Here is a 26,353-nt window from a genome sequence, read left to right as displayed (position 1 = left end):
CAATTCAGATTTATCACTGACAAAGAGGTAAATACATACCTTACATCAATTTCTTAGGTTAACGTTATGGCTAAACTCGCTTTAAAATTCAGGGTTCTAAGTGACTAGGGAGTCCTCTGTACCTTGAAAAGCCTTCCCTCCCAGTGACATGAGTCCCTACTAAAACAACCTGTGCTAATACCATCATATTTATCGCATTTTAATTATCAGTCTCCCATTAGATTGGGGATTCCTTTAGGGCAGAGACTGTTGTCTTGAAATAGGTACCAAATTATTTGTCAAATGAGTAGTGAACAACACTTAGATGGTATGCATTTAGCCATAAAATAACCTACAAATAATCTATAATCTGATTTAAAATCCTCCAATTTAAACATTTATACCAAGGCTTTGATTTAGCTTGTACTAAATAACTTCTAAAATTTGTAAGTTTGAGGCATTTTATTATAAAAAGCTGGTATGCATAAGTGAATAAGAACGTAAAGTCATCATACATTTACTTCATTTTTTAGCTTGACCTTCTAGTAAATCTTTAGCTTCATTGATTTTGGCTGCTATATAAGGAGATCCTCCTATAGAAAGAAAGAAAAAAGGAATAGTTATAATATTGGATTCTCCAATTTCTGCCTGGTGAAAAGCTGATTACCTTGTTTCAAGAACTCCTCTGTTTATCTAAGATGAAATGAGCAGAAATGAAATTTTAATTTAAAAAAAAAATAGCTATGACACTGGAACCGGATGACTAAAAACAGTTATTAATGTATTTGATCAATGCGAAATGATGTATTCCAATGAGGGAGATTTACACACACACAAAACAGCCTTTTGAAAAAGCTTAAACAGAAATGAGATTTAAAAAAGTTCTCATGTGACTTTGAAATAGTGTAAGTTACCTTTTTCATAAATGAACACTGATTTATCATATTGTGTTATTATAAAATCATGAAATTGTCAAAGGCTTCTGAGCTTTGTTGGAAGACCCCACTCTAGTTCCTTTTCCAGTTATCAGTAGTCCCTTCATGTATCACCTACAGCTGCTTTCCTTCTAAACTGGAGCTGTGATTTGAGTGAGTCTCAAAACAGTGTGGCTCCAAACCAGCAAGCAATCAGTAAGCTAAGATGCAAATATATGGGTTCCATCCTAGACCTAAGGAATCAGAAGTTCTCTGGTGTGTGCTTAGTCACTCAGTCATGTCTGACTGTGATCCCATGGACTGTAGCCCTCTAGGCCCCTCTGTCCATGGGGATTCTCCAGGCAAGAATGTAGTTAATACCAGCTAAGTTTTGTAAAAGATGTTATGCAGTCAAATACCAAATATGTACCACCCCACTGAAGCCAAAACTCTTAATGAGAGACCTCTCACATGAAAGTAAACGGACTTAAAACTGCTTCATGGATTTTGTGGTCTATATTTTGGTATTCCATTTGATCTTTCAACAGAGCCTTAGGCTGCTTAGAAGTGTATCAGAAACTGGTAAGTACATCCTATAATTCTCTAACTAGATAACCACTAGTTTAAAAAGTCTAAATGGATGGGGGGGGAAAGTTTTTGTTAGTTTCATTAACTGAAATTCAACATTTTCCTTAAGAATGTAGACACCCCTCACACCCCACCTCAAAAAGTAATTAGCAGTATTTAAGACACATCACAACTGCTGGTCTCAAAACATGGTTAATGTTTATCACTACTTCCAAATGACAGTAGTTACTAGATCTGCTTATTAGTCTCTAAGTAAATTTTCCACTCTATTTATTCTTTTAAGATACCAAAACAGCAAGTAGACCCAGCTTGGGAGACAATGCTCACAAACAAATTGAAGCATTTTCCTTAAAACAGCCAAGATTTAGCTATAAAATTATCCCATTATTAACAATTAGTCACCCCAACAAAATGTGTTAACAACTCTAATGATACTTACCCTTGTCTGGGTGATTTAAAAGCATAATTCGTCGATGAGCATCTCTTATTTTGGCTTTATTGGCAGTAGGGCTAATTTAAAAAAGGAAAAGGTATTGTTTACTTCAGACTAGTTCTGGGTCATATTAAAAAACTATAAAGGTAAGTGGAAAATTGTGAAACTGGATTAAGTATGAAAAGCTACCTAGGAGCCTCTTCTCTAACACAAGGAAGATGACTATTCTGAATCACAGAACTTAACAGAGCTCCTTAGAAAAATAAGGTATTCTCAAAAATTGAGTTGAACTTGAAACTATTTATTACAACAATCCTGTTATTGGAAAGCATGTTTAAGTATCTGGAAATGAAAGAATTTTCACCACAAAATTTGTCACTCAGTTATAGAGAACAACATTGAGTACTGATTATCTGTTGAAAAACCTACCTCCAGTGAGTTAAAAAGTACTTCTGTGTCAGTGGGCCTTCTCTTTGGATTTTTGCAGGGAATGTTAAGGTTTAAAAAAATGTATATAATAGATGGAAGTCCCTGGCAGTCCAGTGTTTAAGACTCCCTTCTTCCACTGCAGGGTGCATGGGTTTGATCATTAGTTGGGGAACTTAAGATCCCGCATGCCACACAGTGTGGCCAAAAATAAAAATTAAGTAACTCCTAATAAAAGAGAGAAGGTCTGTCTTAAACATTTGCTTATAGCTCTAAATTTGAAAGAAAAATATTAAAAATGTAAGAAATGTTACCTTACACCTAGTATTAATGCTGCTTCCCGTTTCGTCATTTTGGGTTCAAACCCACCTCTGTAATAGCCACCACTGAAGGCCTGAAAGAGGAAATGAATTTGTAGGAAAAGATTATCAAACTGAAAGTTGCTAAAAAAAAATGTCTATAAATGTTCACAGAACCAGCAGAAAACTTTGAAGAGTAATTCCTATGGTATTTTAGCTTGTAAGTAGCAACAGGTATTTTAATGATCATTAAACATCCATTTCCAACCTCCCACCCTGCCAGACAACCTATAACTGTCAAAGATAACAAGACAAAATAACAATACCTCAAAGCCAGTTCTTCTGGGAGTGAAGGGAAGATTATTCCAAGCTAGCCATGTTCAAATAAAAACTTGTTCTCAGACTATGACTAAATGTTTTAGAACAAGTGCTTTATAGGATCTGGAGATCTTGTGAGCAAGTTGTTCAAGGATGTTTTAAAGTTCAAGGCGGCTACTAAAACAAGACTTTAAGATAGTACTAAGAAAATCAGGCTATTAGGTCCATTGACCTCGATGTGTCAGAAATCATATTGGTAAAAGCCTACCGTTACCCACTATGTAACTCAATCACAACAATAAAAGGCAATTCTCTACAGATTGTCAAAATCATATTCACTCTGAATTTTGACCACAGAGGGTATTATCACATTCAGTCATACTCCAGACCCCAACTAACTGCTGTGTTATCCAAGTAAGCTGTTAAGGAGTGCCACAGCCACACAGTAACAATGGGTCACTTCAGATCCCTAGATCCTTCTGTGTGTGTGATGCAGAGCACATGATGCTGAAGGTAATCACATATGAACAATAAAGTGACATTACCTTTCATGATACTAGAACTGTTAACATCCCTTCCCCAAAGCCATCATATATAACATTTGATTCTTTAGCCCCATTACAAAGCTCAGAACTTCTAAACCTTTCCCATGGGAAGCAAGAGAAGGGATCTAAAGCAATCACTTAGAATACCATGAATGTCTGGCTCTAGGCTTCCTACACAGCAAAGAATTAGCAAAAGTGCTAAATAAGTCTTACAGATTTCGGTAGACTTTGAAAAACTTGTTTTACTTGAGGCTCCATATGCTTCATGGCTTGCAAAGCATAACGACCTAAAAACAAAAGCAACAAAATAAAAAGTCCTCAACGTCTCTTGATGAAAGTGAAAGAGGAGAGTGAAAAAGTTGGCTTAAAGCTCAACATTCAAAAAACTGAGATCATGGCATCTGGTCCCATCACTTCATAGGAAATAGACGGGGAAACAGTGTCAGACTTTATTTTTGGGGGCTCCAAACACTGCAGATGGTGACTGCAGCCATTAAATTAAAAGACGCTTACTCCTTGGAAGGAAAGTTATGACCAACCTAGATAGCATATTAAAAAGCAGACTTTTTATTACTTTGCCAACAAAGGTCCATCTAGTGAAGGCTATGGTTTTTCCAGTGGTCATGTATGGATGTGAGAGTTGGACTGTGAAGAAAGCTGACCGCCAAAGAATTGATGCTTTTAACTGTGGTGTTGGAGAAGACTCTTGAGAGTCCCTTAGATTGCAAGGAGATCCAACCAGTCCATCCTAAAGGAGATCAGTCCTGGGTGTTCATTGGAAGGACTGATGCTGACGCTCAAACTCCAATACTTTGGCCACCTCATGCAAAGAGTTGACTCATTGGAAAAGACCCTGATGCTGGGAGGGATTGGGGGCAGGAGGAGAAGGGGACGACAGAGGATGAGATGGCTGGATGGCATCACCCACTCAATGGACATGAGTTTGAGTAAACTCCGGGAGTTGGTGATGGACAGGGAGGCCTGGCGTGCTGAGATTCATGGGGTCGCAGAGAGTCCGGCACGACTGAGTGACTGAACTGAACAACGTTTCCTACTTCAGTTCCATCCCCAAACCATAAACAAACCTGCAAATCCTGCAGCAGCAATGGTCAGTCCAACTGCTACCACTGTACTGGCCTGGTAAAGGGAAGCAGAGTAAGTATTTATTTCTCTCATTCTCACCCTATCCTATCATGCCCATTCTCCCATTTCAACTCACTACAAAATTTATTTCAACGGGAGAAACAACTTTAAGGATGAAAATACTCTGCCCAAGGATCCTGCAAATTTTACATCCAATGCATTGTAAAGGTAGGGGGCTTTCACTGCAGGGAGGAAACAAAGCAAGCTGATTTGCTTATTTACTTTTACAACAATGGATGATTTCCCGCTCCTTGAAAACTTCTACTTCACCGCAGGGAAAGTGAAGTCACATTTAAATTTAATCAAGAGGAATGGAAATAAAGTTTCTGCCGGAGAAAGAACTGTTTACAGAGGGTACCTGTAAATTCTGATTCAACATTAAACGTGAGCTTAACAAAGAGATTAGCTTTTCATAGCGCCTTCCGCCAAATATGTATAGGAATCGATAAGTGTGTCAGTCAGCAAGAGAAAAGGGGGAAGACAGTGCAATGTAGATAAAGGACTGCGAGGAGATGGAGGGGAACAGCAGGTATAATCACGTGCGTTTCCATTTATCTCCGAGCACTAGGGACGGCAGGCACAAAGGCCCGAGAGCGGTGAGCCAACAGCTTTGTGTCCTAGAGAGGGTGACTCCCCCAGGCGCTACACCCCCAGCTCAGAGTCCCATTAGGGTGACATCGGCTCCTCTCCTCTCAGGCCTTGAGCTGAGGTTGAGAACTGGGCCTGAAATCGCCCAAGAGGCCAGCAGGCCGAACTCACCATGGCACCTGCTCGGTTCCCCTGTCTCCACCAGGAGCGCGGTTCATCCCAGCCCACCAAGTTTATGCCTCTATCACAAAGCGATTCGTCCAGCACCAGCAGTTACAAACCACCTAGGCAAGGGCGCCCCAGGAAATACGGCAGTGGCGGCCGTAAACTAAGTCGGAAAACTGTCGTAAAAGTGGCCCTGCGGACGGGAAGGAAAAGGTCGCTCAAGCAGTGGGCGGGTGGAGAACGCGACTTTGGATTGGTTGGTGGATAGGCGCGTCACCTCCTAATTGGGTTCAAAGGTGGGGCTTCTCGGCGTTTTGTCCTTCAAGCCTGGCCCCGTTTTGTTCTTTGCTCCTGGGCCTAGAGTATTTAAGAATTCCTACGGGAAGGGTTTTGGTATAGAAGGGCATGAGCAAATACTGTGTAGCTTCATTCTGAGCGTTATTCTTGCTTTACGTCTTAGCACCTACACTTGGCATTTATTTTGTTTGTAATTGTCAAGAGTAATGAATATCCATATACCTGCCGTTACAGTTCCACCATAAAGCCACATAAATGTAGCGATACAGTATAGCAAAAAATGTTCTAGAAAAAAGAGCAAACCATATTGTTTCGGGGGTTGTTCCGTGGCATTCTTTTATTTAAAATAATATTATTTAAATACGTGACTTGACAGGAACTTGTGTGAATGTTTGCGGTTTGGTTTTGTGGAATGGAATTACAACTTAAGGACAGTTAATATTCTGATCATGGGATCTCAGAATCACCTCAACTGAAAAATGCTATTTAAGGTTACTCCCTTTCTCAAAATAAAAAGTAATGTTTGCTTTTGCCTTACAGGGTATCATGTATCTATACATAAAAGGAGAAGAGAAAAACAATGAAGACAATAATGAAAATTTTGCAGTGTGTTGTTTGTATAATGAAAATAAATTTGGAATTAATTCCACTTAGAAAGTATCAGAAGTCTGCTTACACTGCAATAAAATTCTGCTTTGATGAGCTCTTTGGTTATTAGACAAATAGGTGAATTTGTTGGCTTTGTTTTCCTCCTCTGTAAAAAGAGTCTGTATTTGGATCTCCAAGGCAGCCCTGAGCTGTAATGAAATTTATTGTTAACAAACTATCCAAAACTGAGATCCTAGTGTTAAGTGTACATCTTCCTTTTTTGCCTTTTTAAAATCTAGTTCTAAACCCAACAACTACAAAAGATAAGTAGGATATAAGACCTTGGGATCAAACTGACCTGAAAAAAGTTTAAAGTTCCTATGTTTAAAACTTCCTGTTACATATGGTTTTGGTATATACAAGCTATGATATGTAGCTTGCTCGAGGAACACAAGCCTAGACTTAGGAAACCAGGGGTGGACAACATAGGGAGACACTCGAAGTGCAGATAGCTGTTTTTGGATGCAAATCAAACTAGATCCACAACCTTTGTCACTTACTATTTATGTGCATTTGGGCAAGTTATTCCTGACTCTTCATTTTCTCATTTGTAAAACAAGAATATGATGGCTATCTTGGCAAATTTTTGTAAGGATAGAGATGTTTATTGTGTATTCTATACATACTTATCACTCAGTGTATAGCTATTATTATTACTAAGGAAGGTCAGAGGGAAGTCAGAATGCAAAGTTCTTCCCAATTCTCATGACACTTCACTCGTGAGTGCAAGCACATTAAAGGCATGGGAAGAACCCTTCAAAGCAATTTTTTAAAAGTCTATTAACTGATAAATAAATGAGTAATCACTGTTTGTCTCTTTTAGCCTGAGGTATCTGCTAGCATACCTTGACTTGTGACTGCATAACTTCAATCTTCAAGAAGTCTGTATCTTGAAATCCCTTTCTACTCTGTCTTCGTGTTGCCTTTCTCCTCTGTGTGTAGAATCTTCACAGCCTCCCTTTTAAAGGATACATTTAATTGCATATAGGGCCTACCTGTATTAATCCAGGATAATATCCCCATTTTAAGGTCCTTAAGTTAATCATAGCTGCAAAAATTTTGCCATATAAGGTAATATTCACAGGTTCCAGGTTTTAGGACTTGATGTCTTTGGGGGTTATTATTTAGGCTACCATAGAGAATAAGAGAAGACTGTAGAGGGGACTTGGAATGACCAGATAATGAGAAAAGTCTCAAGCACATCTGCTCAATTTCTCCTCTCAAATTTGTCGACCAAGTAAGTCACTTTTGGGGGAGTAATAAGTGAGAGATTAGAGGGAGTATCTAGACGTAGTCTTGAATTGTGACTTTCAAACACTTTTTGACGATAACTCTTATTAATAGTAAGAAGTATATTTTAGCTTGTGACTCTAGGAAACAAAGACATACTTGAATGTGCATGTGCACACACACACACATTGAATTTAATGTGAATTTAAATTGAACTTAATGGAAATTGATGTTTTTGAGACAGTACTTGCACTTGCTTCCTGAGATGTATGCTCCTTTCCTATTTAAAGAAAAAAATCCAGAAAATCCATTAAGTTTGCAGTCCACTAATTGGTCATAATCTGAAGTTTGGGAAACATCACTCCATGAAAATCCACCTTTGGAAATTAATGCCAAGCATATAAAATTTGTTCTTTCCCAAAAACCATGTGCCAGACATTGTGCTAAATGCTTCATGTTGATTATTTCGCTTCACAACAGTAATATTTATTTCTGTTTTGCAGATGAGGATATTTTGCCAAATACATTTGTTCCCTGCCCCCCAAGATCCCTCTCTATTGTTTTCCGTTCTGCTCTGTTTCCCAGAGGAGCACAGGTGGCTAGGAGGCTGAAGTTAATGGACTACATCAGTGGACTCCCTTGTCTTCTAGCTTGGAGTTCAGTTATGTCTGATCAGCAGATCAGAAAGCAGGACGAGATTGAGTTCATGGTCTTCCTTTCTCCGTCTTCCTTTATGGTGGTTGCCAAAGGCTGGCTGAGTTTGTCCACTAGAGTACAGTTCCTGTTGTGTGTGTCTTCAGGTAATTACTCCCACTCCTTGTTCTTTCAGGTATGTCTAAGGGTAATAATGATTCCATTAGCCCCCAAAGCCATGCTGGACACTAAGCACTTGATCATTATTTGCTTATTTCCCTTAATCCTGTCTGTATCCTCGTAAACAGTCCCTAATTAAAATTTCTTTAGTTACTCCATTGGGGACTGCTGTCTCTTTCCAACATGAATGGTGACTGTTATAAGAGATTGCTACAATCAAGCAGGAGATGATAGTAGTAGTGGAAGTGGAAGGAAGTGGCTGGACTCCTGCTGATATTTTGAAGGAAGAACTGATAGGATTTTCTGATGGATGAGATATAGTTTGTGGGAAAAAGAAAGGATTCAAGAGTGATTCCCAAGCAGTAGGCTTGGGTTATTGGAAGGCTGAAGTTGCCACTTAATGGGACTGGAGAGACTTCAGGAAGAGCAAGTGGGGGATGGGAGATTTTGTTGTGTTAAGTTTGAAATATCAACTAGATATCCAAAAAGTTTTAGGAAGGCATTTGGATATGCAAGTCCTGTGTCAGGAGAGGGATCTGAGAGTCATCAGTCCATAGATGATCTTCAAGACCATGGAACAGATGAAATCATCCATTGGATGAGTGGAGAGAAAAGAAGAGGGATAAGGGCTGTTTTGATATCTTGTTTTTTCCACTTATTTTTATTAGTTGAAAGCTAATTACTTTACAATATTGTAGTGGTTTTTGCCATACATTGACATGAATCAGCCGTGGATTTACATGTATTCCCCATCCCGATCCCCCCTCCCGCCTCCCTCCCCATCCCATCCCTCTGGGTCTTCCCAGTGCACCAGCCCTGAGCACTTGTCTCATGCATCCAACCTGGGCTGGTGATCTGTTTTACCCTTGATAGTATACTTGTTTCAATGCTGTTCTCTCAAAACATCCCACCCTCAGCTTCTCCCACAGAGTCCCAAAGTCTGTTCTGTACATCTGTGTCTCTTTTTCTGTTTTGCATATAGGGTTATCGTTACCATCTTGCGTTAGTATACTGTATTGATCTTTATCTTTCTGGCTTACTTCACTCTGTATAATGGGCTCCAGTTTCATCCATCTCATTAGAACTGATTCAAATGAATTCTTTTTAATGGCTAATATTCCATTGTGTATATGTACCATAGCTTCCTTATCTACTCGTCTGCTGATGGGCATCTAGGTTGCTTCCATGTCCTGGCAGTTATAACAGTGCTGCGATGAACATTGGGGTGCACGCGTCTCTTTCAGATCTAGTTTCCCCGGTGTGTATGCCCAGGAGTGGGATTGCTGGTTCATATGGCAGTTCTATTTCCAGTTTTTTAAGGAATCTCCACACTGTTCTCCATAGCGGCTGTACTAGTTTGCATTCCCACCAACAGTGTAAGAGGGTTCCCTTTTCTCCACACCCTCTCCAGCATTTATTGCTTGTAGACTTTTGGATAGCAGCCATCCTGACTGGCGTATAATGGTACCTTATTGTGGTTTTGATTTGCATTTCTCTGATAATGAGTGATGTTGAGCATCTTTTCATGTGTTTGTTAGCCATCTGTATGTCTTCTTTGGAGAAATGTCTGTTTAGTTCTTTGGCCCATTTTTTGATTGGGTCATTTACTTTTCTGGAGTTGAGCTGGAGGAGTTGCTTGTATATTTTTGAGATTAATCCTTTGTTGCTTCATTTGCTATTATTTTCTCCCATTCTGAGGGCTGTCTTTTCACCTTGCTTATAGTTTCCTTTGTTGTGCAAAAGCTTTTAAGTTTCATGAGGTCCCATTTGTTTATTTTACTTTTATTTCCAATATTCTGGGAGGTGGGTCATAGAGGATCCTGCTGTGATTTATGTTGGAGAGTGTTTTGCCTATTGATATCTTTCATATTTGGAATTTGGGGAGATGAGGAAAAGCCAGAAAATTAGACTGAAAACGGTTGACCAGAAACCGGGTGAGTATGGTGTCCTGGAAACCTAGGGAAGACATTGTTCAGTGGAGGAACTATATAAAATGCTGCTAATAGTCACAATAAAAAAACAACTGAGAATTGACTACTAGAGATCATTGGTGATACGTATGAGAAGAGTTTTTGCAACATGATGGGGACAAAAGTCTGACTGGAGTGGATTCAAGAGAGGATGGGAAGAGAAAGAGTGGAGATATGGATCATAAGACATCTCTTTCAAGGATTTTTGCTGAAAAGGGAATTAGAGAAATATGACAGGTCTCAGAGAGAGAAACAGTTCAAGAATGGTTTTTCTGCTTTTGTTTTTTTTTATTTTTAAGATGGAAGAAATAAAAGCATGTTTACCTGCTATAGAAATGATCTTACAGAGGAAAAAATTTGGACCAAATTCATTGAATCATCTAATTTAAGAATGAGAAGAAAATATAGAGATCATTTTCCCCACAACAGCGTTGTTTTATAAATGAAGAAACTGAGCTTCAAAATTGTAGACTAACTTTTCCAAAGCCCTGATTGTGTCCAGTAATTGCTTACCCTTATTGTCCACTTTCCAAATGTATATAATGTTGGGGTCATAAGAAGCTCATAGAATTGCCTTTCCCTGTATTTCCTTACCACCCTTTAGGAGTTTACTCACATCTGGTCAGTGAAGTCCAGGTTCCTGACTAGCAGCCATTTAACCCATGATTCTCTTATAGGTGGGTTTCCCTCATGGCTCAGCTGGTAAAGAATCCGCCTGCAATGAGGAAGACCTGGGTTCGATCCCTGGGTTGGGAAGATCCCCTGGAGAAGGGAAAGGCTACCCACTCCAGTATTCTGGCCTGGAGAATTCCGTGGATGGTATAGTCCATGGGGTCTCCAAGAGTAGGACACGACTGAGCGACTCACTTTCACTTTCTCTTGTAGACAGCTGTTCATACAATGCTGTATGTAAAACTAAATAGCACTCAGTAAATATTTAGTTCCTTTCCCTTCTCCTTCATTCCATCTCTTTTTGTCCTCTTCCTGTTTATCTCCAGTGATCCTACCATGACCTGACAATCTACCACTGGGAATTCATCCTGTTTTCCCCTGTTTGAAAATCAGTATTCTTAGTATAATTATCATACTGAGCTGTGATCACCAGACTCCTTCATGAAGTGTTTTAAGAGCCTCTTTTGCTATTATAGCTAGTAAAAGGAATGTTCTAATGCTGGTGTAGAATAGGTGGAAGAAAGGAGATATTTAGAGCAAGTGAGCTGGAGGACAGGTCTGGGTAGGAATGTGAGGGCCTAAGGCAGTGGGAAGTGGAGGGGATGCTGGAAAATCAGAAGGCTGAAGTCTAGCCACCCTTTCACCCTGTTGGATTCATCTGCATCCAAGTCAGGTGATCCCACCCTGCCTTGTGCCTGTTATAAAATAATTTATAACTATTTCTCTGTGATTTTCTTTCCTTTTTCTTTATCTTGCTTTATTTTTTCCTCACTGCATCTGTTTTAGTCTGATTTCCTACTTTCCTTTCTAATTACAAGAACCATTGTCCTAATTAATAAAGTCCAGAGCATGTGTGTGGAGGGGAGGACCAAAGAATTGCAATGTGTTTGACTGGAGTAATGGCATGTGTTTCTGGGTAAAGACTCTGCTATCTTCTCAGGCTGTAGGGAAGAGAATTGAGGCACTCAAGATTTCGGGGAAAGTTGGAAATTGGGGGTAAAGACTAGATGTCTTTTCCCAATGGAAATTTCCCAGCCAACCCTCTATTTCATTCCATTGTTACACGTCTTTTTCCATTGCCTTTCTCAGTTCTTTACTTCCTTCCCTATCCAGAGTTCCATTTGTATGCAACAGCTTTATGTGTTGAATAAAGCGAACCCTTCCTGCTGAGCTGTCAGCAAATGGAACTGACCAACAGAACAGTCTGTGTAAGTGCGTCTTGTGCTTGGGCCAGACAGACAAGTGCAATTATTTGATTGCTAGAGGTTGCCACTAAATGAGGGTGAAATAGTGGGTCTGAGACTTGTTGGTGAATATTATTAATAATAGAGTGTCATGCATTAATAGCATAGTGTCATGTGAAACAAAGCTACACTAGAAGGTCTTTCTAAAATCTCATTTTAAATTACACTTTCAGGGAGCTAACTGGTGGAGGAGATGAGAAATAATAAAGCAAGGTGTCTTTAAGCAACTGGTTGGGAGTTTCAGTGTGACCTCGACTATAGTTCAGAGAATATGCATTGCTGTCATGAGTTCTTTGCTGGCTGGAGTGAAACATGGGATTCCTCTCTGGTAAAGTGTCATAGCGGTTACATTATGGTAGTGCTCTACTATGAAAAATAGTCTTCATTTCCGTCATTAAAATTCTTGAAGAGAGGCCACTGCAAAAACTGCATAAAATTCTTTCCGGCTATTGTGACATCCTCAGTAAATGAATAGTCAAGTACCAAAGTCCACCCATCACAAACAACCCTTCCAGACTCCTCCACTTCTTCATTCATAAAATTCACAGTCCTGCCAAATGGACTTGTCACCATTATTCTCCAGATGTGTCCTGCAGTCCACTGCCCCTGGACTTGAGTAAGAGTGAGTCCCTCCGTTCCAAGTGCTCTTCCCCCATCCCAGCTCGTCTGTCAGTTGAAAGCCCAGACTAAATGTGCCTTATGTGACGTCTTCTTTGTTTATTTGTCTGCAACAGGCATCCACAGACTTCTTATGTAAAGTAACAGTAGAATTCTAGGCTTTGTCACATACAGCCTCTGTATTCTTTCCTGTTTTATCAAAATGTGAAAACAATCCTTAGCTCATGGTCCATTTAAAAATAGGCCACAGGATAAATTTGGTTCATGGACCATAGTTAGCCAATCCATGGTCTGGAGTGGTCTCTGATCTCTCTAAAGTTCTGTACAATTTCATTTGTGTTATATATACCACTTACCATGCCTAGCCTTGTATACAAATTGTTGGTATACAAGTATCTTCTCTATTGAACTAAAGATTCTTGAGAGTATAAATCATATCTTGTGTACTTTATCCCCTGCAACCTCTGTTATGGTATCAGAACACAGAAAATACTCAAACACTCTTTATTAAATGAATGCATAAATTATTTAAATTATCTTCCAACATGAACATAATTTATTTCCCAACAACTCTTCCAAGCCCTTAATTTTCTGATAGGTAGGTCTTCTACCTCTACTCAGGTCCTGGACCATTAATATGGCCATGAGCTCCATAAGTGGAACTGGTAATTAAACATAGAATATTGTTTTCATTTATTAAACATTGTAGCTGGGAGAAGTATCAATAACCTCAGATACGCAGATGACACCACCCTTAGGGCAGAAAGCAAAGAAAAACTAAAGAGCCTCTTGATGAAAGTGAAAGAGAAGAGTAAAAAAGTTGGCTTAAAACTCAACATTCAGAAAACTAAGATCATGGCATACAGTCCCATCAGTTCATGGCAAATAGATGGGGAAACAATGGAAACAGTGAGAGACTTTATTTTTTTGGGCTCCAAAATCAGTGCAGATGGTCTCCGCAGCCATGAAATTAAAAGATGCTTGCTCCTTGGAAGAAAAGCTATGACCAACCTAGATAGCGTATTAACAAGCAGAGACATTTCTTTACCAACAAAGGTCCATCTGGTCAAAGCTATGGTTTTTCCAGTAGTCATGTGTGGATGTGAGAGTTGGACTATAAAGAAAGCTGAGCGCCAAAGAATTGATGCTCTTGAACTGTGGTGTTGGAGAAGATTCTTGAGAGTCCCTTGGACTTCAAGGATCCAACCAGTCAATCCTAAAGGAAATCAGTCCTGAATATTCATTGGAAGGACTGATGCTGAAGCTGAAACTCCAATATTTTGGCCACCTGATGGGAAGAACCAACTCATCGGAAAAGACCCTGATGCTGGGAAAGATTGAAATGGGAGGAGAAGGAGATGACAGAGGATGAGATGGTTGGATGCATCACCGATGCTATGGACATGAGTTTGAGTAGTTTGCGGGAGTTGGTGATGGACAGGGAAGCCTAGCATGCTGCAGTCCATGGGGTCGCAAAGAGTAGGACACAACTTAGTGACTGAACTGAACTGAATCACTCAGCAATTTTTACATGCAAATCTCTGAGTAATATTAGTGGATAAGATAGCTCCTGTGGCACCTTGCAGTCTAGGCTGAGAAGCATGATCTTAATATGAGCTCTTCTCCTGATATGTCTCAATTTTACTTTCCTGTTTTTTCAGATCGTTTACTTAATGATAATATTATTTTGCCACGTGGTTTGCCAGGGTGCAAGAAACAGTACAAGTATAATAGCAGAAGCCAACATTGATTATTTACCTTAGATAGTTATAGGTATCCATTTTAATATGTACAACCACTTAAGGAAATTAATAAAGCAACTAACTGCAGTTATTTATTTTGTTGTTAATCTGGATAAACTGGTGACCACAGCTGTCACTTAACCAGATAAAAGGACATAAGTCAGTCAACTAGAGGCAATATCTTGATCACAAGCTAAAGTAAGCAACATCATTAGAATAGGCATATAATGCTTAATAATTGTTTTCTTACAAGTGCTCAGTCACTCAGTCATGTCCAACTCTTTGTGACCCCATGGATTGTAGCCCTCCAGATTCCTCTGTCCATGGAATTCTCCAGGCAAGGATACTGGAGTGGGTTGCCATGCCCTTCTCCGGGAGATCTTCCTGATCCAAGGATCAAACCTGGGTCTCCTGCATTGCAGGCAGATTCTTTACCACCTGAGCCACCAGGGAGTCTGCCAATAATTGGTCATGGTTTAAAAAAATAACTGTCTTGGTAAATAAAGTTGTGTCGATTTGACTTAAGTTTTGTTTAAGCCTCATCTTTACAGTGTAATCAAAATATTGTTGGATCATGTTGAGTTTCATTCTGAGCATGAATTTTCTTTGAACTGAATGACAGCAAAGCAAAAAATTCAAAATATGAAAGAAAAACAACTACACATACAATTAACTGAAAGAAACTGAGATATTTTATGGCAGTCTCTAAAGAAAATATCAACAGAGTAAGTTTTTAATAGAAGAAATTCCTTAAAGCCCTCTTTCTTTATTGTATTTTTCTGTCTCCCTCACATCAAGTCCATTGCCAGACAGAACTCTTTACTCTCCGATTTTCCCCCAGACCTGTTTACCCAGCTCCTTCTCTTTCCACCACTCCTCAATCAATTTGATCCTCTCGTCCAGTTACTCTCTGCCCATTCGAGGTTTTCCCATTCTTTTATATTCTCTCCCTTTCTCCAGTGTACACTGTGGTAGGTCAGATGCTTAGATAGCTGCCAAGATTCCCAGCCACTAGTGTACACCCCCTGTATGATTCTGTCCCCTCAGGTATGGGCTGGACCTGTGAATATGGTGGGAATATGGCCCTCTCGGTTGATTACATCGAAGTGGCAAAGGTGATGTGATAGTTCACATCTGTTGTTACACTACTTTATGTGAGACCTTTGGAGCAGACTGGTGTGAGAGTCTCCTGCTTGCTTTGAGGAAGTAAGCTGTCATATTTTAAAAGGCCTTGTGGCTAGGACCTGAAGGTGGCCTCTAGGAGCTGACAGCAGAGAGCTGATAGCTTTGGTTCTATGACTGCGAGAACTGAATTCTCCAAACTTCAGTGAGTTTGGAAGAGACCCCGAACCCTCAGATGAGATTGCAGCCCTGCCTGACACCTTGATTTCAGTCTTGCAAGACCCTGGGACTAGAATTTAGATACAGTATGCCTAGACTTGTGACCTCGTGAGATAATACATGTTGTAATAATCCAATAACATTTGTGGTAACTTATTATATTAATACAATAGAAAACAAATACATGTACTTTAATTTGATTTGTGTGATAAAGTCTAAAAATATCAGGGGAAAGGGAAATTAGTGTATTTATATATTTATGCTTCATGCATTTATATTTTTATTTTTGTTACATTATTCTTCCAATGATTCTAACCCATTTCCCCCACTATATATCCATGAACAATACACCTGAGGAATGTGGTATCTCTCCATCAGAATAGTGGCTCCCTATACCTATAAATCTCCAAGGGTGGGGTTAAAGCTTGTGTAGTTTGTCAAAGTCCCCTGGTGGCAGAGAAAATGCGTTGGATTGAGAACTCCTGCACTAAATAATAGTTTAAGGACTGCTAAAACTAGGTCTGCTACCCATATCCGGACTAGATCACACACTAAATTTATTTGATTTCAATGAGTTGGATATTTTACATCATTAAAAGTAAGAAGTCAGTGAAAATTTTCACATTCCCCCTCTTTGTAATAAAACTCAATACTAGATGTTACCTAGATATTATGTGTCTTTCTCCTGCCCCCTACCTAAAGAAAAGATTCTTCAACCATCAAATCAGTTCTGAGCTTCCAAGAAAGTTATTATGGTTCTCTTCGTAAATATAGGTAGACAGTAGGGGGGATACCTGCAAGCATCCACAAGCACAGTGGTCTCCTATTTGAGAGATGCTGGGGGAAGTGGTGAAGGCATTATGGCTCCTTTCATTCAGTTTGTTCAGGGAAAACATTGTAGATTAAGGCAACATATAACAATTCTTCTTTTTCATTGAAGATTAAAGAGGTGTGTTTCTCCCTGTTTTTCCTCTTCTTTTCTGTCAGTGTTCATGTGGAGAATTATACTGATTTCTTAATGTTAAGATACTTTGCATTCCTCAACTGGGTCCTGTATATTCATTCTTTTTATGTATTGTTGGATTTGGTTTGCTAATATTTTGTCTATGGTTTGATCCTATGTCACTCACCTAGAACCAGACATCCTGGAATGAAAAGTCAAATGGGCCTTAGGAAGCATTACTATGAACAAAACTAGTGGAGGTGATGGAATTTCAGGTGAACTATTTTGTTTTTGGTTTTGATTTTACCAATTTCTGCTCATATTTTTGCTATTTCCTTTCTCTTATTTGAGTTTATTTTCCTCTTCATATTCTAACTTTGTATGATGTTTGCTTAAATTATTAATTTTCAGCCTTTCCTCTTTTGTAATGCATGCATCATTTCCTCTTAATGCATGCATTTAAGACTATAAATTCCCCTCTAAGCAATGCTTTAGCTATATCCCACAAATTTTGATATGTAGTATTTTTATTATCATTCAGTTTCAAATTTTCCTAATTTCTATTGAGATTTTGTCTTTGATCTATTGGTTGTACAGAAGTGAATTTATTCATTTTCAAACTTATGGGGTTTTAAGTTACTTTAAAAAATTGACTTCTTGCTTACTTGCAGTGGGTCAGAAAGTATTTTATATTATTGGTCTGTTTGAAATTTCATAAGACTTGCTTTATGGCCCAGGATATGGTCACTTTTAATAAGTATTTCATGTGCATTTGAAAGAGGTATGTACTTTGCCGTTGTTCAATATAAATCATTAATTTGAACAAGATTAATGTTCAAATCATATATCTTATTGATTATTTGTCTGTTTGTTCTATCACATTCTGAAAGAGGTAGAAAAAAATATTCTACTGTTAACTGTGGATTTCTGCATTTCAGCTTTTAGTTTTTTTTTATTTTTACTTTATGTGTTTAGAGGCTATGTTAGTATGTAAAGAAATTCAGAATTATTATATCTTCCTGTTGAATTGATCTTTTATCCTTATGAAATATATTTTATTTTCAGTAATAATTCTTGCTTTGAAGCTTTATTTTCTAATCTTAGTATGTATGCCTATACCAGCTTTCTTTCAGTTACCCTTTGCACGCTGCAATGTGGTTTATGGTAAAGTAATTACAGTAGTTAGATATGGGTTTACTCAATACCAGGATGCATTCATCAGGTGAATCAGGATGAACTTGGCATTGAATGGTTTCTGTAGACTTCGTTGTCTTTCTCTCCTCAGGTCCCCGTTCAGAAAGTGGGAGTTCACTTCCTGTAGAACAGGAATTCTGCTTCCCTTCTGTTCTCCGTCATTCTACGCAATCCTCTTAGTAGGCTCCTAGCTTGCTCCAGATCTTCACGCTCTCCACAGTGAAGACCTGTCAGAGGCACAAACCTCTCCTGGTGCACAGTTACTGTATTTTTATGGCAAATTATCTCCTTTTCCCCCTGGTGTGAGCATGGGGCAGGATGAAAGAGAGAAAGGGAAGTGAACCCTGTTTCACCCTCCTGGTGAAGATGAGGTGGGACAAAGACAGGAAGGGGACAGAGAATCCAGGCCTGTCTAAATACATGAATGGTGAAGATATATACTGTCTATGTGGAGATAAAAGTAGTCAAGAAATGGCCATGTATTAGATAATACTTTTAAATGTTTCTAATGCTTTTTTAAGATTTTCAGAGCTAGGTGTAGTCACTGAAGGGGAGGGTATAGAGATATGCAGAGTTGAAATAGAGAATTCGACCCAAATAAAAGTGGCAAGTCAGTATTTTCGGTGAAAGGTGAAGAATATAATGAAAAATGAGGAAATGGGAAAACAATTCCATTTAGTTTCCTGGAGAATATAAGAATAACAGCAAAGACAAAATTTCAGAAATTTGCAGCTCCTTGACCCTTTAAGTGTTTTAATGATGCCCATGCATTGCATACCTGCTTTCTTTAAAAATAAGACACCTCTGCTCAGGAATGCCCTTCCACCTTGTCATCCAGGATTCTGCCTTAAGTCCAGTGCTTTGGAGTGCTCTAATCTGGCCCTTCTCTGGCTGTGCCTCTCCTGATTGGTGATGAGTTTGTGGGACCTAGGAGATGTGCTTGCTTGGAGACTGTGTTTCCCTTTCTAGATCACACACTGGGAACACTCAAACTGAGGTCTCTAAAGAAGCAGAAAAATGGGCAATGATGGAGGAGAAGGTGGAAGTGGGTGTGTACGTCATGCACAGCTGGGAGCCTCCATTTGTACTTTTGCCCCAGGCCCCACAACAGGTAGGGTTGGGCCTATACTTTGCTGATGTTCCAGAACATTTTCCTTACCTTCTGAATTCCCTGGCTCCTGAGTTAGATCTATGTTCCATCAAGCAGACTGTGATCTGTTTTTAACCATACAAGTATCCTTAATCAGGAGTTCTCAGTGTGCAAAGGGCCTGTGAACTTGAATGGAAGAAAACTTATATTTTAATTTTCACTAACTCTTATTGAAATTTATCATTTCCTTCAATTATGAATGTAGGCAGTGAAACATCACATCATATTAGTAGTACCTGTAACTTTGTCATCAGTAGAAATCAGGTATTTTTTATAGCACACTTAATTTATAATAAATCTTAAAATATCATTTACACTTACCATACTTAAAATTGGGGCTTCCCTCATATCTCAGTCAGAAAAGAATCCACCTGCAAAGCAGGAGACCCAGGTTCAATTCCTGGGTTGGGAAGATCCCTTGAAGAAGGAAATGGCAATCCACTGCAGTATTCTTGCCTGGGAAATCCCATGGACAGAGGAGCCTGGCAGGCTACAGTCCATGGGGTTGCAAGAGCTGGACACGACGAAGTGACTAAACCACCACCACATACTTAAAATTAGGATATTTTGAAATGACTCTTCTTATTTAATGGGTTAATAAAGCATACTTATTATTACATACTACAAATTTTAAAATTTTTCAGTGACTTTATTTCAATGGAATTTGTTTCATTTGCAATTCTATGTATTTTATTTGGCATATTTAAAAACTTTATTCTGAGGAGTTCATATGATTCAACAGATAGGCAAAAGAGTCTATGGTAGAAACAGGGTTAAGAACTTCTGAGGCACTGAAATTTAAATCTCTTTGCTTCTTTCTTTCCCCCATCTCTGCTCACCTCAGAACATCCCTGCTAGCTGCAGGCCCATAGAATTAAAACATCACCTGGTCGTTGGCCAGTGTTTGGTCAGGATAGCTCTCCTGGGACTTTGACTTCCTTGCTACGTTTCCGTAGGCTCCATTGTCTAGCACTGGGCTTTGTTTCATGTAGCCCTTACTTTAGGTCGAGGTCATTTCCTTAGTATGTCATTTAGTTATATATCTGTCACTGTTTTTCAGGAGCTACTCTGGCCTCCACCCCTGCTTCATTCCATAGTCTCCTGGTTTACCTAAGTTAGTCTTCTTTTATCTAAGGTTTTCTACTGTCCTCTCTGCCAGAAGGACACATCTATGACTAGGTGGTTTAATGAGAACTGTGTCCACTCTGTCTACCTACCGTGAGTTTTGAACTTTGTGTTCTCGTCTGAACACACGGTAATTGTACCTCATCCTTATTTTGACTTTATGGTGGTAATCTTTTGATAACTAGTCTCTCTGGTCTAAACAGAGCCTCAGTGCTGTCAGCTCCTTGTCTTCTCTGTCTTGTTATCTTTCCCCTCAGTTTTCACATTTAATTGGTCATTACATTTTGCTATCTGTAAGTTTGAATTACTGCCTTAGTTTAGGCTCTCATCAACATTTGACTGGATTATTACGGTAGCTTCCTAATTGGTTGCCAAAGCCAAGCTATGTGTTTGTGTGTATTGAAAAAAATCATAGTTCTCTGAGCTAGTGTTTGAATGATACACACTCAACACAGCAGTGGAAAGAATATTGGGATTGCAGTTAGGAGACATGGATTCTAGTTTAAAAAGTAAGTAATCTATGGAAATGATGGGCTTCCTGGTGCCTCAGATGGTAAAGAATCTGCCTGCAGTGTATGGAAATGATCTGGTGCAGTAATATGGGGTTTTCATGAAGGAAATAGATTTTTTCCACTTGAACTGGAGAAAGGACAATTTTTATTTATTTTCCTTTTCTCCTTTTATTAGGACTAAAGGAGTATTGAACTGAGTCAGAGGTATAGGATCACATGGACTTTCCACTGATGTGAGTGGAATGGTTTTTGCTTCACAAGTGGTTCTTGCAGGAGCCAGGCATGGATTCAGAGTCAGATGATACCTATGACCTCTCAGAGCTATTTCAGAATAAGCCACATTCTGTGTTGAACTTCCTATCTTTGGGCCTTCCATAAAGTCTTGTGTTTGTTTTTTTAATTAACTAATTTATTATTATTTTTTAGTTGGCTGCACTGGATCGTTGTTGCATTGTGCGGGCTCTTTAGTCGTGGTACGTAGGCTCAGAAGTTGCAGTGTGCAGACTTAGTTGCTCTGTGGCATGGGCAATCTTAGTTCCCCAACCAGGGATAGAACCTGCACACCCTGCAATGGGAGCCTGAAGTCTCAACCACTGGACCGTCAGGGAAATCCCTGTCTCAGAAAAGCCCCTATCAGCACTATCTTGTTCCAGAACATATTCCTTATCCCAAAAGAAAACTGGCACTAGCTGATCACCACTTTCCGTTCCTCCCCGCCCTCATCCCTGGAAACCACTAATCTGCATTCTTTCTCCATGGATGTTTCATATAAATATACGAATAATATAGTTATGTGGCCTTTTAAGGTTGGCTTCTTTCACTTAATGTTATGTTTTCAAGATTAATTCATGTTGACCATGTATGAGTATTTCATTCTGTTTTTATGTCTGAATAATATTCTACTATATCAATATGCCACATTTTGTTTATCCTTTCATCAGCTGGTAGTTATTAAGAGTTGTTTCTACCTTTAGGTACTATGAATAGAGCTTCTAGAGACATTCATATACAAGTATTTATTTGAATAACTGTTTTCAATTTTAGAGAGATATAGATTACCTAGGTGGCTTGGACAGTAGAAAATCTGCCTGTATTACAGGAGACCTGAGTTTGATCCCTGGGTGGGGAAGATCCCCTGGAGGAAGGCATGACAACCCACTCCAGTATTCTCACCTGGAGAATCCCATGGACAGAGGAGCCTGGTAGGCTACAGTCCATAAGGTTGCAAAGAGTAGGATAGGACTGAAGAGACTTAGCCCACACGCATATATATTACCTAGAAGTACAGGTGTTTTGTGTTAGTTCTTTAATTTTTTTAGCAACTTCCAAACTGTTTTCCAAAGGAGATGCACAATTTTATATTCCCTCCACTCTTTAGCACTGAGAAAGCTCCAGAGTGTACAGGAATAGGGAGGGAGTAGCCAAACCTCTGAGCTGGTCTCTCAGGGAGCCACTGATAGGTCAAACCACACCACCACAATCCTTTGAGAACGATGTCTACATTGCTCTGTTTGGATTTATCAAGAGGCTGGGCCATCATCTTCATGGCTGCCCCCTGAGCTAGCGGGTGAGAGGTTTTAGGTAAAAAATGCCACAACCCTCTCTTAACAAAATTCAGTAGTTTCTTTCCTCATAAGTGTTCTCTTGGATGTTGTAAAGTTTTGATTAGATTCCAAAGTTCTGAAAAAGTTGATTCTCCTTTTTTTTTTGTTGTTAATCATTGCTTTAATGATGGGATGGTGTTTTGGAATTCTTTACTCTGCCATTTTTGGTAGTATCACTCCTGTTATTTATTTTTGAATGTATTTATTTCTTTTGTTTTACCAGTTTGGCTTAGCTCAGATTGAAAATTTAGTCTTTTATGTAGAGAGTGATAGCTGAAATTTCAGTTCGGTTCTTCTAAACTTATCTGGACTGATTGGAACTTGTCCTGTGCAAACATTGTTCAAGAGTTGGCCAGAGATTTGGGCGGAGTTTATACACAGAATCTGGGACACTTCTCTCTGGCTCCCTTCTTCCTGGGATGTCCTTCCTTACTTACTAGATGCTGCGGTTACCCTGGAGCCTTTCCTTAACACGGTAAACCAGTGAGACTGTGCTTCTGTGTGGTTTATAATGTCCCAAATGCCATGTACTTGGGCCTCAGTTCTTTGCTTTTTAAAAAATTTAAGAGGAGTAGTTAAAATGAAGTTTCAGGCACCATCTGGTTCATATTGAATATTTGGCATCTACATAAATCTTGTAGATCTGCCATAATGAAATACCACAGAATGGGTGGGTTACACAATAGAAATGTATCCCTCCTTGTTCTGAGGGCTGGAAGTTCAAGATCAGAATGTTGGTGTGTTTGATTTTGCCAGAAGCCTCACTCCTTGGGTTGCAGATGAACACCTTCCTGCTGTATCCTTGCATGACCTTTTCTCTGTTCAGGCATAGTAGACCATGGATGTTTCTGCCTCTTCTTATAAGGACACCAGTTATATTGGGTTAGAACTCCACCCTTATGACCTCATTTATCCTTAATTACCCCTCTTTAAAGACCCTGTCTCCAAATGCAGTCACTGTGGGAGTTAAGGCTACAATGTATAACTTTGGGGGTACATAATTCAGCCCAGAGCATCATCTTTTTAATTTCATGACATAACTGAGATCTAGAAAAGCTGTGCTTTTTCCTCCTAGGCAGGGATGTAAAATTTAAAAATAAGAAATAAAAATTCAAAATCAGCTTCCCAAAGAAAATATCTGAATTAAGAGTGTCAGGGCCATCCCTAGCTGACTGACAGTTGCATATCAGAGCTCTCCTTGGTTTTCCTTTTCTGCTAGTGAAAACAAAACTTGTCATATAGAAGCAATCATCTGAATGTTTTACCTAATTGTTAATTCCCCTTAAAAGCAAAGAGGTAAGAACAAAATTTAAAGTTTATAAATATTTCTTCTGTCTCCCTAAATACAGGTGCTGTTAGCAATAAGGACTCCGGTTTAGGAGTTATTTTACAGAGAGAAATAAAAACTTTTATATAAATAGTATAGTTTCATTTTAGATGGTGTTGCTGGATGCACGTAGTACCTCAGAGAATGTTCTTTGAACACCATTATTTCAGACACTGGTAGCAGATATGTGTAGTTATGGTAAAGCTTGCTAAGTGCAGTGTCTTCAGAATGGGAGTGTACTCGTGACTCGTCGGTTACTGGTTGCTAAATTCATAGTAATGTACTACCTCACTGTCCACTGATCCTCTCTTTATGAAACTGGCTTCTACATGATGTTAACCAGGGACTCCTCTTCAATGCCAACTTCTAGGCCTGCTTCAAATATTTGGGATTGCCCCCCAGGGGCCTTGTTGGTTCACTTTTTGTGCCATGTCATAGAGATCATTATTTTCCAGCTGAAATATTGGGACTCATGATTCTGATAATGAGATAGAAAAATAGAGACCATTCCAGCACATCTAGGATATATGATATAGTATATGGTACCGATAAAGACAGGCCTCACATGCTTGGCAGAAGAAGCCAGGGTATTGTTTACTGGCTAAACGGTTCTTGGAGAGGAACTACTATGGGAATGGGTTGACATGGGTAGTCTGTGAGTCTTCTGAGTAACTTTAGCAAGAAACCAGAAGATTCTGGTTCATTTGGGACCTTAAGTAAACTGAACTGATTAGAATATCCATGGGGAGTCCGCAGATTCCAGTGTACTTTGAATCCCATGACCGGTATGAACTTTGTTTTTCAACCTGTTTGCTAAAACATTTTAAGCAAGCTAAATGAATCTTTTTTTTTATTGTATTTCTAACTGAATTACCATCTGCTATTTGGAAATCATAATTAGTTTTGAGATTTACATTTAAATATAAACTGTGCACTATCACATTGATTGGTCTAAGATGAAGAGAAGAGAATTATTGTTATAGTTTGGTCTTATTATTCACTCCAATACTTCATCTATTACATGGTATCCCAAATGTATCTTAAAAACCCTGATTGGTACATAGAGGCTTCAACTGCTTATTATTCTCAGCTCCTCATTTTTGCAGCATTTCTCATTCATTTAGAATATGATTTTAATTTCCATGGTCACTAAGGCTTTTCTGTGTTCTCTTAAAGGAAAACTGCCAAGGTTGATAGGTTCAAATTTGACTTTTCTTACTAAGTGCATTTACGCACTGCCAAGATCTTCCTGCTTCCTTACATGCTTTTCATTTTAATGGTTGATGCACTGCCAGTTGACTCAAGGACCAAGTAATTACAATAATGTCAGCCCTCAAATCTGATTGTATAAATCCAGAACAGTATGCTGCTTTTCACTGTACTTAAAGAACGAAACGAGAACAGTGCCCAGGAATCAATTTAAGAACAATAGGCTGTTGAGTTAAAGCATCATTATCATTAAGAGGTATTTTTACAATGCTTGGCGTTTTTTCAGTAGATGCAATGATTAGATCTAGGTTCTCAGCCCACTCTTACCATAGCTTATTATGTGACCTTGGGCAAGTCATCCTAATGCCTCTGGAGGGGTTGGATTCGATATTTTTCCAGGTTATTTCAGATTCTTAACTTTTTGATTAATGCAATTATTATGCTGAATACTTTTCAAGTTAATCCCACTTTTATGAATTAAAAAGGAACCACAGTGGTGTTTGAAACTTGGTTATACAGTAGGTCTTATAAAACTGATTTAAATTCCTAATTCTTGATTTGTTCTATTTTATTGGCTTTAAAGCTTGAATAATACAAAGATAATTTTTAGAGGAAAAGATATTTTAGACTCCTAATGTTAAAAAATTGTTTATTGGGAATTATGTGAATATTTAAGACTATGAAATTAGGCATACATTTCTTAGACTCCTATTGTTGATGAATTGTTTATTTACAATTATGTGAATATTTAAGAATGTGAAATCAGGCATATATCTCATGCTTAAGTTTCTACAAAATTGAAGGAAATCAATAAACATAAAAAACCTAGAAATTGAACTCAATAAGCTGGAAGATGTTGTTTTGCTGAAACCAAATCATCTATTGAATGTTACATTTGATCTTGTTTGTTATGGGATGAGTTTCTTTGAATTTGGCTCACCTAATTAATAATTCTATGTCATGACTCAACTGTTTAGCCAGTTTCCTTTATTGATTTGCATAGTAAATAAGGATATTATTTGGCCTCAACTAAGTGCAAGCAACAGAACTGGACATGAAAGAACAGACTGGTTCCAAATCGGGAAAAGAGTACATTAAGGCTGTATATTGTCACCCTGTTGTTTTAACTTATATGCAGAGTACATCATGGGAAAGGCTGGGCTGGATGAAGCACAAGCTGAAATCAAGATTGCTAGGAGAAATATCAGTAACCTCAGATACGCAGATGACACCACCCTCATGGCAGAGAGTGAAGAAGAGCTAAAGAGCCTCTTGATAAAAGTGAAAGAGGAGAGTCTAAAAGTTGGCTTAAAACT

At 38.8% G+C, this 26,353-nt stretch overlaps 1 protein-coding gene across 1 annotated transcript; it reads right to left on the bottom strand.

Annotated features, from left to right (window-relative positions):
* Positions 1-422: 422 nt before the first annotated feature.
* Positions 423-5,557, bottom strand: DNAJC19 (DnaJ heat shock protein family (Hsp40) member C19). Its single transcript, XM_020901381.2, has 6 exons — positions 5,405-5,557; positions 4,588-4,639; positions 3,716-3,789; positions 2,655-2,734; positions 1,921-1,991; positions 423-572 (listed from the first exon to the last, which is right to left on the bottom strand). The coding sequence occupies exons 1-6, from the start codon at positions 5,405-5,407 to the stop codon at positions 502-504; spliced, it is 351 nt and encodes a 116-aa protein (XP_020757040.1). The 5' UTR covers positions 5,408-5,557; the 3' UTR covers positions 423-501.
* Positions 5,558-26,353: the final 20,796 nt, after the last annotated feature.

This window comes from Odocoileus virginianus, chromosome 4 (assembly GCF_023699985.2).
Source record: "Odocoileus virginianus isolate 20LAN1187 ecotype Illinois chromosome 4, Ovbor_1.2, whole genome shotgun sequence".
NCBI lineage: Eukaryota > Metazoa > Chordata > Mammalia > Artiodactyla > Cervidae > Odocoileus > Odocoileus virginianus.
The sequence above is the reverse complement of the archived record's forward strand: the minus strand, read 5'-3'. Positions and strand labels throughout refer to the sequence as shown.